General features: G+C 45.4%; 1 protein-coding gene across 3 annotated transcripts in view; it reads right to left on the bottom strand.

The window, feature by feature from the left end:
• SLC2A9 (solute carrier family 2 member 9) overlaps nt 1-11804 on the bottom strand; it is a 57440-nt gene extending 45636 nt beyond the window's left edge. For 2 of the 3 annotated variants that reach the window (XR_013394293.1, XM_077934532.1), the window contains exons 1-2: nt 11724-11804; nt 1766-1864 (exon numbers count right to left, since the gene is read on the bottom strand). Coding sequence is in view for 2 of the 3 variants with exons in the window: in XM_077934532.1 (XP_077790658.1) it covers nt 1766-1864; nt 11724-11801 (177 nt within the window). In the remaining variant the exon portion in view is untranslated. Of the gene's footprint in view, nt 1-1765; nt 1865-6800; nt 6940-11723 lie in introns of those variants that run through there. The other variant, XM_028743628.2, reaches the window with a different exon arrangement.
• Between the last annotated feature and the right edge of the window lie 501 nt (nt 11805-12305).

Below are 12305 nucleotides of genomic sequence, written 5' to 3'. Positions count from 1 at the left end.
GATTGCGTCTAGGGGGTTTGTGGGGTTTTGGAGTAGTATTTTGTATATTGCTGATACCATCTCTTTGCCGTGTCCCTTTGTTGGCAAACTACAATTAATGCAGAATGTGGCAGCTACACTGCTGACTGGCAGTGGTCGCTGGGACCATATAGCAACAGACCTAAAGCATCTACATTGGCTCAAAATATGTTTCCGAGCACAATTCAAAGTGTTTGTGCTGACCTTTAATGCCCTAAATGGCCTCAGCCCTGTTTAAACCCCCATCACTTAGTCCAGATACAGTGGTACCTCTGGATACAAACGGGATCCATTCCAGAGCCCCGTTCATATCCTGAAGTAAGCGCAGCCCGTGTCTGCGCGTGCCGCGATTCGCTGCTTCTGCATGACGTCATTTTGACCATCTGCGCACGTGTGAGTGGCGAAACCCGGAAGTAATGCATTCCGTTACTTCCGGGTCACTGCAGAGCACAACCCGAAAGCGCTCAACCTGAAGCAACTTCAACCCAAGGTATGACTGTACTGAGATCCAGCTCCAAGGGCCTTTTGGTGGTTCCCTCACTGTGAGAAGTGAAGCTACAGGGAATGCGGCAGAGGGCCTTCTTGGTAGTGGCACTTGCCCTGTGGAACACCCTCCCATCAGATGTCAAAGAGAGAAACAATTCTACGACTTTCTGAAGGCAGCCCTGTATAGGGAAGTTTGTAATGTTTGATGTTTCATTGTGTTTTTATATCTGTTGAAGCCACCCAGAGTAGCTGAGGCAAACCAGTCAGATGGGTGGGGTACAAATATAATGATGATGGTGACAAATATTGTTCTTGTCTTATAGTTTGATTATGCTTTATTTTGTGATTGTATTTTAGTTCATGTGACTTGTCCTGGGAAGTAAGAAATACGAGAAATAAACATACAGTGGAACCTAGGTTGTCGAACGCTTTGGAAGTCAAACGTTTCTGCTTTTGAATGCTGACAACCCGGAAATGAATGTTTCCATTTTCAAACGTGCCTCAGAAGTTGAATGGCTTCCGAGGTGCGTTTCAACATTTTTTCCAATTGATTTTGTCAACCGTCCATTGAGCCTCGGCTATTGAATGTTTCAGAAGTTGAACGGTCTTCTGGAACGGATTAGGTTTGACAACCGAGCTTCTACTGTACTAAAATGTTTTTATACATGTGAAATGTTGTGGTTATATTGCCCTCTACTGGACTTAGGGCATGGTTCCTTTTAATTACAAAAATATAAATGAATGAATGGCTACAACAAGGTTTGCAGTTTATTTAGTTTTGAATATTAGAAGATATTTGGTATGATGCAAAGTAAGAGAGGATAAATTAATCATAAAACTATGCTTGTTCTTTGTCAAAAGTCCAAGTAGTGATGTATTGCTATTTCAACTCCTTTTACAGATATTTGTGGAAAGAGCTAATTACTCCACTATAATAATTTCACTGGGGCATTTAGCTGATTTTGACGTGGCTTTTTTCCCTTGCAGGCTGAGACAATGAGGTGACAATCAAGTCCACAAATTTTTCAGCAGCTGACGTGAAAATAAGGGTCACTATGGCACTTAAGACTCAAATTTGTATAATGGTTAACTCGGTAACTTTCTAAGTTTGATGTGCTATGTATATAAATTGCAGTGGCTGGCGGTTGATAAAGTAAGATTCTGTTTCTCCATCAAACTAACAATCCCATATGTAACAAGAGAGATTGCACCAAACTGGGCCAACCTGGACTTAGAGGTTTGAGAACTTTTATTCACTCACCACGGTTGGAGCATTCACTACCGAAAGGTTGTAGCCGTACAGGAAGGAGGACCCAAAGGCTCCGGCCAAAGAAGCAACAATGAGACTAGCAGACCAGTCCTAAGATGAAAAAAGAAAAATGGAAACGGTTGAGATATTGTAAATAAATCAATAATAATAATAATTTGTTTATATGCCGCCCCATCTAATTGAGTTGCCCCATTCACTCTTTTCAAAGGAAAAAGAGGAGACCATGTAAGGCCAAATCACACATGGCTTTTAATAAAAATATGGTTTACAGTTTTTACAACAAAGGATGCTTTAAAACCCAGCCTTTGGAACAAGTACCGTATCTTTTGAGCACTGTTTGTAGAAATAAAGATGGGGGGGAATACCCTGCCAAATTCTATATGAGCTATAACTAGTACAATAAGAAATCATAATTTTAGAATAAGCATCTGTATTTAAAACATTATTATATCTTCTTTCATAATCAAAAGACATCATAAACATAAATTCTTCCAGTTAACTGAAATATTCTGGCATAGCAGGTACTGAAAATATCTTCTTCAAAATGTTTGCACAAGCATATTATGTAGGGATGTTGCCCATTGATCAGCCTTTAAACTGAGAAATCAAACAAACAAACAAACAAACAAACAAACAAACAAGTAAATGCCTTTAAATAAATCTGCATTCATTTCCACTTCCTGTCACAGTAATATAGCTGACCCAAATCAGCTTCAAACACATGTCCTAAACTAATCATTTCACTCATTAATTGGTCCCCACACATTAATAAACAAGACCCGACTCATGTCCTGATCCAAGCTTACGACTTCTGGGTATGTATTATTTTAAGGAACACATTAGCAACTTTTGATCAACATGCTCTTGGAAATTTCTTCAAAACTTGCAAATCCCAACCTGGCCCTGCCATTTTCCGTAAGAGTATTGGCAAAATGCCCTTGGAACCTTTCCGCAGTCCCACAAGCTGCTGTGGTTGTCAAAGTAAGCTTTCATTAAACTATCAAAGAAACACAACCACTTTTGAACTGTCTCGTAAGGTTGTGTCATAAAGCACCATGGGAACCAGTTGGCTGAAGGGCAGGATAAAAAAGTCTTAAATGCTATTTAAAAATGTGTAACTTTCTCTTAATGAGTAGCTAGACAGCCTAGAAACATGCCCACACCAATTTGTTTGCTCTAATCCACTGTCAGCATTAGAGCAGACTCCCTGAGAGTTTCAGATTAGATATGAGATTTTGACTGTGCTTCGTCGTCTCATACAGATTTTCGTAGAAGTGTTTTTCAAGCAGCCATTTCCAGAGAGCGGCTAAAACTGTGGCGGTTCCTTCTCTCGTCTTCACTTTGGCTATGTAACTTGGCTCAGCTTTCACCAGTTTCCTGGCACCTGTCCATTGCAGATCATTTGGGCCGAACTATTGTCATGGTGATGGATTTGATTAAAGTGACAACAGAGCAGAGTTATGAAAAGTCCATAGGTAATGTATCTGATTGCTGGTAACCATGAACTCAGCATACTGTGTTTCACCAAGCCTAAAGTCCAGATTTTGTGCTAATAATAGCCTGTCATAGTTTGTTAGCAAAGCACCAACACTGGGTGTTCAAATGCATGATATACATACAAATAAATAAATAAATAGAAGGCAGATGGAGGATGAGATTGATACCTTAAGACGGGCCAGTATTTCCATGGCACAGACAAAATTTAACAAACCTTGAAGGATTGTTTTAAGGCTAAACTCACTGCTCCACATTCTTCAAAAGATGCATAGGTTCCAATTAAACAGTACTTGTAATTGTCAATATCCTTTATTTTAATCAGAAAAGTACTCTGCTGCTTAAACAGGGCACAAAACTTTGTTTTGATCAGCATGCTGCCATTTTTTATGTTCTGTTCTGACAACACATGTGACTGAGACATGTGCCACCATGGCTAGGCCAGACGTCTCAAGGAACAGGAATAGTTGGTGCACCACCTGAAGCTGGTCAGATACCACCTTGGCTACAGTCACTTTGAACAGGACATAGCAAAACCAGAGCCAGAAGGACCCCAAACTACAAATCTGTGTTGTTGTTTTTAAGGGAAGAGCTATGCAATTCAAAACAATCTGAACCCCTGTTCCTGGGAAGGTCCTCTTCACCACTCAGATAACTGAATTTTCTGAGTTATCACATTATAGAAAGGAGAGATCTGCATGCCACCCACATATTGATAACAATGAACTATAAAATTGCTGTTCAATCTCTCCCAGCACATTCACATCGATGGGAGACAAAAATGATCTCTGTGGGACATCAAAAGTCAAGGCGTGGAGATCCCTTTCTGCCACCAACAATCTAGGAAGCATGAGAAGAACCATAAAACAGAGCACCCAGCAAGGCTCTCAAGCAGAATATCATGGCTGATGGTACCAAACGAACCCTGAGAGGTCCAGCAAGGGATGAAGTCCACTTGCAGAGTTTCTAGGGCAGCCAAATGGTCTCCAGTCCAAATCCAAGCCAGAAGTTAGATTGAAATGGGTCTAGAGATAATATGTAGAAAAATATACAACACTCTGGAACATCCAAAGCATTTGAAATACACAATGTTAATAATCCTTTCAAGCAAAACCTTGCTAGGCAAGCCAATCCCTAGGTATGGGTCAGTCCCATAACCAGAGGGGGGACGGGACTCAGAGAAAGGACTCAAGAACTTGGAACAGGAGCAGATGGTGTGGTGAGATGCCAGCTCTCACTTGACCTTATCCTGGATGAGAGGGGGGCAGGGGCAAGGCGGTGGGAGGTGCGCTGTGATGACCTCCCGCCCTCCCCACCCCTTCTACCTTCTGGTAAGCACCAGAAACATGACTGACCAAAGGTCAAGTGAGCACGGCCAGCCCACCATGCTGCCCGCTACTGCTTGGAAGAACCAGAGCAGAAGAACCAAGGTTTAAAGTGATCTAATTAAATACAGTTAAAATAACATGCTATTTTCTGAAATTTAAAAATAAGGGCCCAATGCTTATGAATTATTGCAGTTTCTTTGCCCTCATTGCCCAGACACTGCAGGTTCATTCACAATACAATCTGCACATATAAAAGGGCTTTTATTTTAAAAATAAACTGAAAATTTGGGGAAGATACCTGGAATCTCCCTGAGCCCTCCCCACAGCTGTGGCCCTGCATGTAAAACAGGGAGTGTGGCTCAGAGGAAGTGTGTGTGCACAAGGCAGCTGGAGAGTTTAAGGCTCATCCTCATCATGATTTGAAGGGAGAACTTCCTAGCTTATTCCTTTAACCGCTGATTACATATATGCACTCTGGATTTCAAGAATACCCCCCCCCCAATAAAATTCTGGGAACTGTAGTTTGCTAAACTGCAGCTCTGGAACTGCAGCTCTGTGGGAGACAAACAGTAGTTCCCAGGATTCTTGGGTGGAAGAATGTGCTTTAAATATATGGTGTGTGTGTGCACATGTTACACCAGTAATTGTCAAAATTCTGCAGGGATATATGTATGGTACTGTTCCTGTTCATGCATACTATGCTGATAAAGACATAAAGACCAGTAAAGGCACACTTTAAGGCAAGACAAGCAATATACAGTGGTACCTTGGGTTACATACGCTTCAGGTTACAGACTCCGCTAACCCAGAAATAGTACCTCGGGTTAAGATCTTTGCTTCAGGATGAGAACAGAACCATATGACCATAACATGCACGTAGTTTTTAGAGGAGGAAAACAAGAAAAAAAATATTCTAAACGAAATGGTGGATATATGATTTTTGTGGTTCATGCTGTGGCCACAGGCATGTGATCTGACAGTGAGTTTGGAGTAGCCCAATGCAAAAATCCTGAGGATCCATGTGGATCCATGCTTTGTAACCACGGAGGAGGGAAGGAAGGGGAACCATGGATCCTCTGCTCACAACTGCAGCAGATCCCCCCCGCCACCCGCAGGCATTCGCTCCATAACACGCACAGACATTTCCCCTTACTTTCTAGGAGGAAAAAAGTGAGTGTTATGGTGCAAAAAATACGGTACTTAACCCGAGGTACCACTGTACAAATTCCTCCCCACCCCCAATGTTACAATGTTCAGCGTTGGCCCTAATCTGGGGAAGCCAACTGGGCTCTTCTTGAGGCTGCAAAATGTCTCTGGCTGGCACTGGGAGAAGCAAGCCTGATCCTGGAGGGATGTGCTTCACCGCAGCTCTCTGAGGCGTCTTTTCAGCCGGGAATGACAGCTAAAGGGTTAAGTCAAGGGCTTAGTGGAGCTCACAGGTAGAGATTAAAACTGGTGGGAGGGAAGAAGAGAGCAGAGAACTTTCTCTGCCTGCTCTGTTTACACTTCCTCTCTCTCTGCCCCTTCGGAGAGGGCTAATAATAACCAGCCAGCTCATTTCGATACAGTTCTTCTCCTTGGGCAACAGTACCCTGCGCCGGGCAGTATTTTTAGCTCTGCTATCCAACAGCTGTAGCGCCAAAGCTCCCTGGAAAGGGGAGAAGTCCGCGTCTGCAGGGCTCTGGTGCAAGTCCCGCTGCCCCTCTGAACGTTGCAGAAAAGACCAAGAATCCCCGGGCGCCAGTTGGATCCCTGCGCCAGCCCCCCCCCCCCCCCAGCGAACTGGAACCGGCCAAGAGCCGGGCTGGCGCAGGACGAGTCCCCAAAGGATCGCGCCTGCTCTTTTGTCTCGGGGGATTATTCTGTGCAAGAATCTCCCCATTGAAACGCGCGCGCGCAGCCGCAGGTTGTGATGCTGGCCTCTGAGCGCGTGCAAAGCGCACTTTCCAGTATCCAGTAGACCAGAGAGAGGGCAGCCGCGCTCTCGCCACCTGCCACCCATCGGAAGAGCGTCTCTTCCGCGCCCCGTCCCGCCTTCCCGCCCCGGCAAATGCAAGCGCCAGGCGACCTCCGCGCACGCCCTCGGCCAAAGCCGCCTTGCGCGCGGGTGGGAGCCGCGGAAAAGCCACGTGGAGCGCAGCTGTGCGCGCCGGGCTCCGCAGCCCGGACCAGCCAGCCCGGGGCCGCGCGGCGGGGCTCCTTACGTTTCGCCTTCCTCTCTGGCTGCCCGTGCGGAGCAGCGGGTCGAGGTTGGTCATGCTGGGGGCGGCGCGGGGCCTTCTCCTCCGGCGCGCCCGGGCCACATGCACAGTGGCGGCGGCGGCGGCGGCGGCCCGGTACCTGCTTGGCTGCGCCAGGCGGGCGGGGCGTTGCAAAGGTGGAGCGAGGCGAGGCGCCGCCGGGCCCCGCGGCTCAGCAGCCCGGGGGAGGGAGCGGCCCTGCACCGCCTTCTCCGCCAGATCCGGCCAACGCAAATTCGGAGCGGCGCCGGAGTCCAGCCGCGCAGCCACCGGGGCGCAGGCGGCGGCAGCCCGGGCTTCGCAGGCATGGTGGGGCGGGGGGGGGGGGAGAGCGAGACGCTTTGGGAAAGGGGGCTTCCCTCTGCCGTGCGCCGCTCCAAATAGCTTTGGCTAGTTGCTGCGGAGCCACGGAGAGGGGTCGCAAGATCACCCCTCAATGTCGGGCTGATTGGAAACATTCCCGAGTGGGTTGCGGGGGGTGGGGATGGATGCGAGGAAATCCCCGTCCACGAGACCGGGGGCGTCGGAGGCGCTTCGCTTATTGCCTGCCGCTTCCCTTCGGTGAAAGAATCCGATTGTTCTCGAGCACATGGCTGAGCTCCGCTTCTCAGCATGTTATGCAACGGCTGCGCTGCGTCATGTTACGTCCGATTAAGGAAAAGGGGGGGAAACCCCACACGCTTGTTTTGTGCACTGTGTAATGTTCTCAAGTAATGTCTGAAGGGGCAACATCTTCAGGAGCGGGGGGGGGGGGCTGCGTCGGGGAGTCGCGGCATCATCACTCTTGCAGGCTACCTCCAGCCTGTTTGGCAGGGGGGATTGAAGCGCATACCAAAACTTTAGGCTTGCACATTTGCTCTAGCGCAACAAATCAACTTTAGAACATGAACTTTGCAGTTTGGAAAGCGATGGATAAAGGCACTGGGGGAAAGGTGGGGCAAACAAATGGTTAACAGGAAGACGTGCAAACATCCTAAAGTAAAGCCAGATGAATGGTGGATGAATGTCATGGCCATGAACTGCCTCACATAGTAAGCACCCCTTTGCACCCAGTGGCCTGTCAGAGGAGAGTGGATGTGAACAGGGACCTTTTCACTTTTCAAATCGGTTTATGCCACAAATCAATATATAAAACTGTGATTTAAAAATGTTGGTTATAATGTAGACACAACTTTTCTTCCTTCTTGCTCCCATTAACAGGGTTTACATATAACACAAACACAACAATCCCCTATTGTAGCTGGATTGTTGTAGCTTTTAGTTTAGGAAAGGTATACTTTCTGTACTTTCTGCAATTTCAATTTTTACACTGTGGGGCCAGGTTTGAATACTTTGAAACTGTATCTGGTCCAGAATTCAACAGTGACCATGGAATCAGAGTGGTAGAGTTGGAAGGGATCCCAAGGGTCATCTAACCCAACCCCCTGCAGAAATGCCATAGTGGATCTGCATCAGCACAGCCAGACACCTTCCTCTGCCCCAGCTGCAGCAAAATATGTCTCTCCTGTATCGGTCTCTGCAGCCACAGCAGGAACTATAACTCTCCAATGGTTTGACTTCACCCCCAAAGGTGTACTCCTCCCTTGTCTCCCAAGACAGATACCAACAATAATAACATTACTGAGTCCTGGCCAGAAGAGGCAAGAGAATCCAACATTTTGTGTGTGAAACACACACACTATCCTGCCACATCCAGCTATAAATGCCTATCAGGCTGCCAAGAAAAGCAGCTAAAGGACACCAATCCATTCTCAACTACAGTCGTACGTCAGCTCCTGAACACCTTGGGAGTCAAACGTTCTGGCTCCCGAATGATTGAAAACCGGAAGTGAGTGTTCTGGTTTTCAAACTTTTTTTGGAAGCGAAACGTGTGGTGCGGCTTCTGCTATTGTTTCCTGCGTACCTGCGCAATCGGGAACCAATCAGAAGCCGCGCCTTGGTTTCTGAATTTTTCAAAAGTTGAACGGACTTCCGGAACAGATTCTGTTCGACTTCCGAGGTACATCTGTACTTTGGTGTGAGGGGGGGGGGGGTTCACGTTACAAGCTTGTTTTTAGCCCAGAAAACTAACACAGAGGTCCCAAAAGTATAGGCGCCTTGCAAATCCCTGGATTGGGTTGTTTTGCAGTCATTTCTAGAGTTAAGGCAGAGTAGAATGAGTGCATGCCTGATTCTTTCAAAGTTTTCTTGTAGCACCCAAGGTGTTAAGGAAGATGTAGAATGATTTCTGGCAAAAAATAGAGATGAAAATTTTCAAACAGTGCAGTATGAATTTTACACTTGACAGTTAACATTGCCAAAGGAACCATACTAAAATGCTTTAATGGCCCCTGAGGGCAAATTTGTTTGACACACCCTAGACAAGTTGTGTAACTGATGGTGTTGAGACATGTGATGCTCAAAGGGATTCTTCCTCTTTTAAGTTTCACATTCTAAATTATAAAGCGTGAAGAGTTTACATAAGAAAACACTGTGATAAGCAACTTCATTTTATAGCCCCTTTCACTCAATCATTAATTGCTTCAGTTTCTAATTCCATCTTACTCAAAATATATTTAGCAGTAACAATTATAGTGGTATATACGAATCTGATGCAAAAGCTTCTTTTTGCATATACAGTCGTACCTTGGGTTACATACGCTTCAGGTTACAGACTCCGCTAACCCAGAAATATTACCTTGGGTTAAGAACTTTGCTTCAGGATGAGAACAGAAATCATGTTCCAGTGGCGCAGCAGCAGCGGGAGGCCCCATTAGCTAAAGTGGTGCTTCAGGTTAAGAACAGTTTCAGGTTAAGAATGGACCTCTGGAACGAATTAAGTACTTAACTTGAGGTACCACTGTACTGATTCTAGAATAATATAAAAAAGCCAACACTCTTTCTACACCTTTCTCCCCCTCATATCTTGAATAGAACACAGAATTCCCTCCCCGGGCCTCTCCAGAGTCAGACATCACGATTTGTTCTTGTCCTGCCACTGGGCTGGGTATACACATTCATGTTTTCAACACCATTTGTGCCCACAAAAGTTTTGTGGCAGCCATATTGCTTTGTTTACAGTAGGTAAATGACCCATAGTTTCCTACTAAAATCGTGTAACTTTTCATACAACAATTATTCTGGGTGGGGGAGGTGTCCCATTTTTGTTGCACTATAGCACAAGAGTGCCCCTCCAGGTAGTAAAAACACAGTAACTTTGGAGAAGGATTGCAGAGCAACTAATAAAGCACAGTGATGTGTGGATGGTCCAGTATAAATCCATCACTGATGCACTATTGTTATGTCAGCGACAAGTTGCATAATACACCATCAGAAAAGCACTAGTCTGGAAGGGTCTTAAGTGATTTTCTTTCTAGCAAAGTGGAAAGAATAGATAAAGCAGTCCTTCCTGGTCAGTCTTGCACAGACCTTCCATTGTGTTACTTTGCTGCCTGGATTCTGTTTTGAGCAGCGCAAGTCAACTTCAACAGACTCATTGTTGATAGAGACAAGCAACTGCGAGAAGAGTGGAGAATATTTGCAGAAGGGTCCCTGCCCTCAAGAATTCTAAACTGTCTTGTAATTGCAGGTCTGCAGTGTTAAGCTTTGTGCTGAAAGCGAGCAACAGAAATCACCGAGGATCATATTCTGAGCCAAAGAAAAAAAAAGAATGACCTTCAGTACCATTACTGATTTTGAAGCCAAACCACAAGTTCTCCACGGTGTTTCAGATTCAGCCCTTTTTCTTCCTTCTGGTTGTGATGATTTATTTCTGTTTGCATTATTTATGTCAGGGCTGGTTTTTCCCCATAAGAGAGTTTGCACAGCAAATATCCAGAGGTCCACAATTGTGCTCACCATAGAGCGTGCCCAAATGACCTCTAGCATGTATGACAAGCCTCCATCTCTTTCCACAGCTACAAGGCTGTGGAAGCTGATCATTGCCCCAGCCCAGCCTCCCTGACCTGGTGGTCTGTTTTGGAAGTGCAGCACCAATCAGCGATAACACACGCAGAGAGAGAAAGAATTGTAGCGTTGGGAGGGACCATAAGGGTCATCTAGCCCAGCCCCCTGCAATGCAGGAATCTTTTGTCCAATGTGGGGCTCAAACCCACAACCCTGAGATTAAAAACCTCACGCTCTGTCTACTGAGCTATGTAGTATCTCATCATCCAGGTTCAAGATTCCATCAAAGAACTCTGGCTGTGCAGCCAATACAAAGAAGATCAAGGACACAATCCAGTTCCTCCTCTCCTAGTGCCCAAGGTATGTAGACAAGCTAGAAGCTGTTGGACCACTCCAATCAATCACAGCATCCTTGGCAGTTGTACCGTGTTTCCGTGGTCCATGAGGCCACTGGTAGCCCAGCTCCCGTGTCTGCCAGCTCTCAGCTGCCCTTGCTGGCAGCCCAAGGGGGGAGCTGCAAATTTGCAAGTGTGCGTCAAGTCACATTCACACGGATACATTTAAATCAGCAGTCATGTCTTACTCCCAAAGAATGCTGAGAACTTTGTGAAGGGTGCTGGGAATTGTAGCTCTGTGAGGGGTCTCCTCACAACACTCGGCACCCTTAATAAACTACAGTTTCCAGGACTGTGAGGGTGGGGAAGCCATGACTGTTAAATTGGTACAAGAGTGCTTAAAATGTTTAGTGCAGATAAAACCAAAATCTAAGCGACACTAGGAAAAAGTTGAGAGCTTGGCAAAATGAGTGCAAAACCCTGAAGAATCATAATCTAATGTATAACATTTGAATGTTATATTGTATAACATTTCCATTGTATAACATTTGAATTTAAAGAAAGTGACCATTATCAATAACTGCATCTCTTTGCTTCTAAACTGAGTGTACCATTAACGCATTTAAGTACAGTACTGTATTTCAAAGTGTAAAAATGTATGACTTACCACTTTCTTCTTGACTGCAGGATTATCTTTACTCTCACCATCACTTTTCTCTTTAATCTTCACTCCATCAATCTCCATTATGTTTTCTGTTGAAGACATGAAAAGGTTTTTGCAATTAATTCTCTTAAAATCTGCTGGCAGGTATACTGCCACATGAGGAGATCTGCAAGTCACATCAATTGCTGGAGGTTATTTAAAAATGTAAAAATTCAGAATAGAAGGCCTTGGTTTTGTGCAGCAAAAACCTCACACAAGTAGCACCATTATTATACACAGCATCCAGGAACGGCATCTTTCAGGACCCTGTGGGTCTTGACTTTCCTTTCAGGGGAAAAGGGGAGATTTATCTACATTTATAGATGTGCATGAAATAGTGCTATTTGACCTTGCCAATGTATCAGAACATTGGACCATGCAGACACAGAAAGGACCACACTTCCTGCAGCTGCTGAGCAGAAGAAGGAAATTCAGCAGCTGGAGCTTGTCAATTCCCTTTCCTAAGGAACTATTAAAGATGCAGGAACCAGCTGTTCTTCAAGGGCTAAGGAAACTGAATGCCACATATTGGTTTTAATTAACCAA

Source organism: Podarcis muralis, chromosome 9, assembly GCF_964188315.1.
Source record: "Podarcis muralis chromosome 9, rPodMur119.hap1.1, whole genome shotgun sequence".
Classification (NCBI taxonomy): Eukaryota; Metazoa; Chordata; class Lepidosauria; order Squamata; family Lacertidae; genus Podarcis; species Podarcis muralis.
The sequence above is the reverse complement of the archived record's forward strand: the minus strand, read 5'-3'. Positions and strand labels throughout refer to the sequence as shown.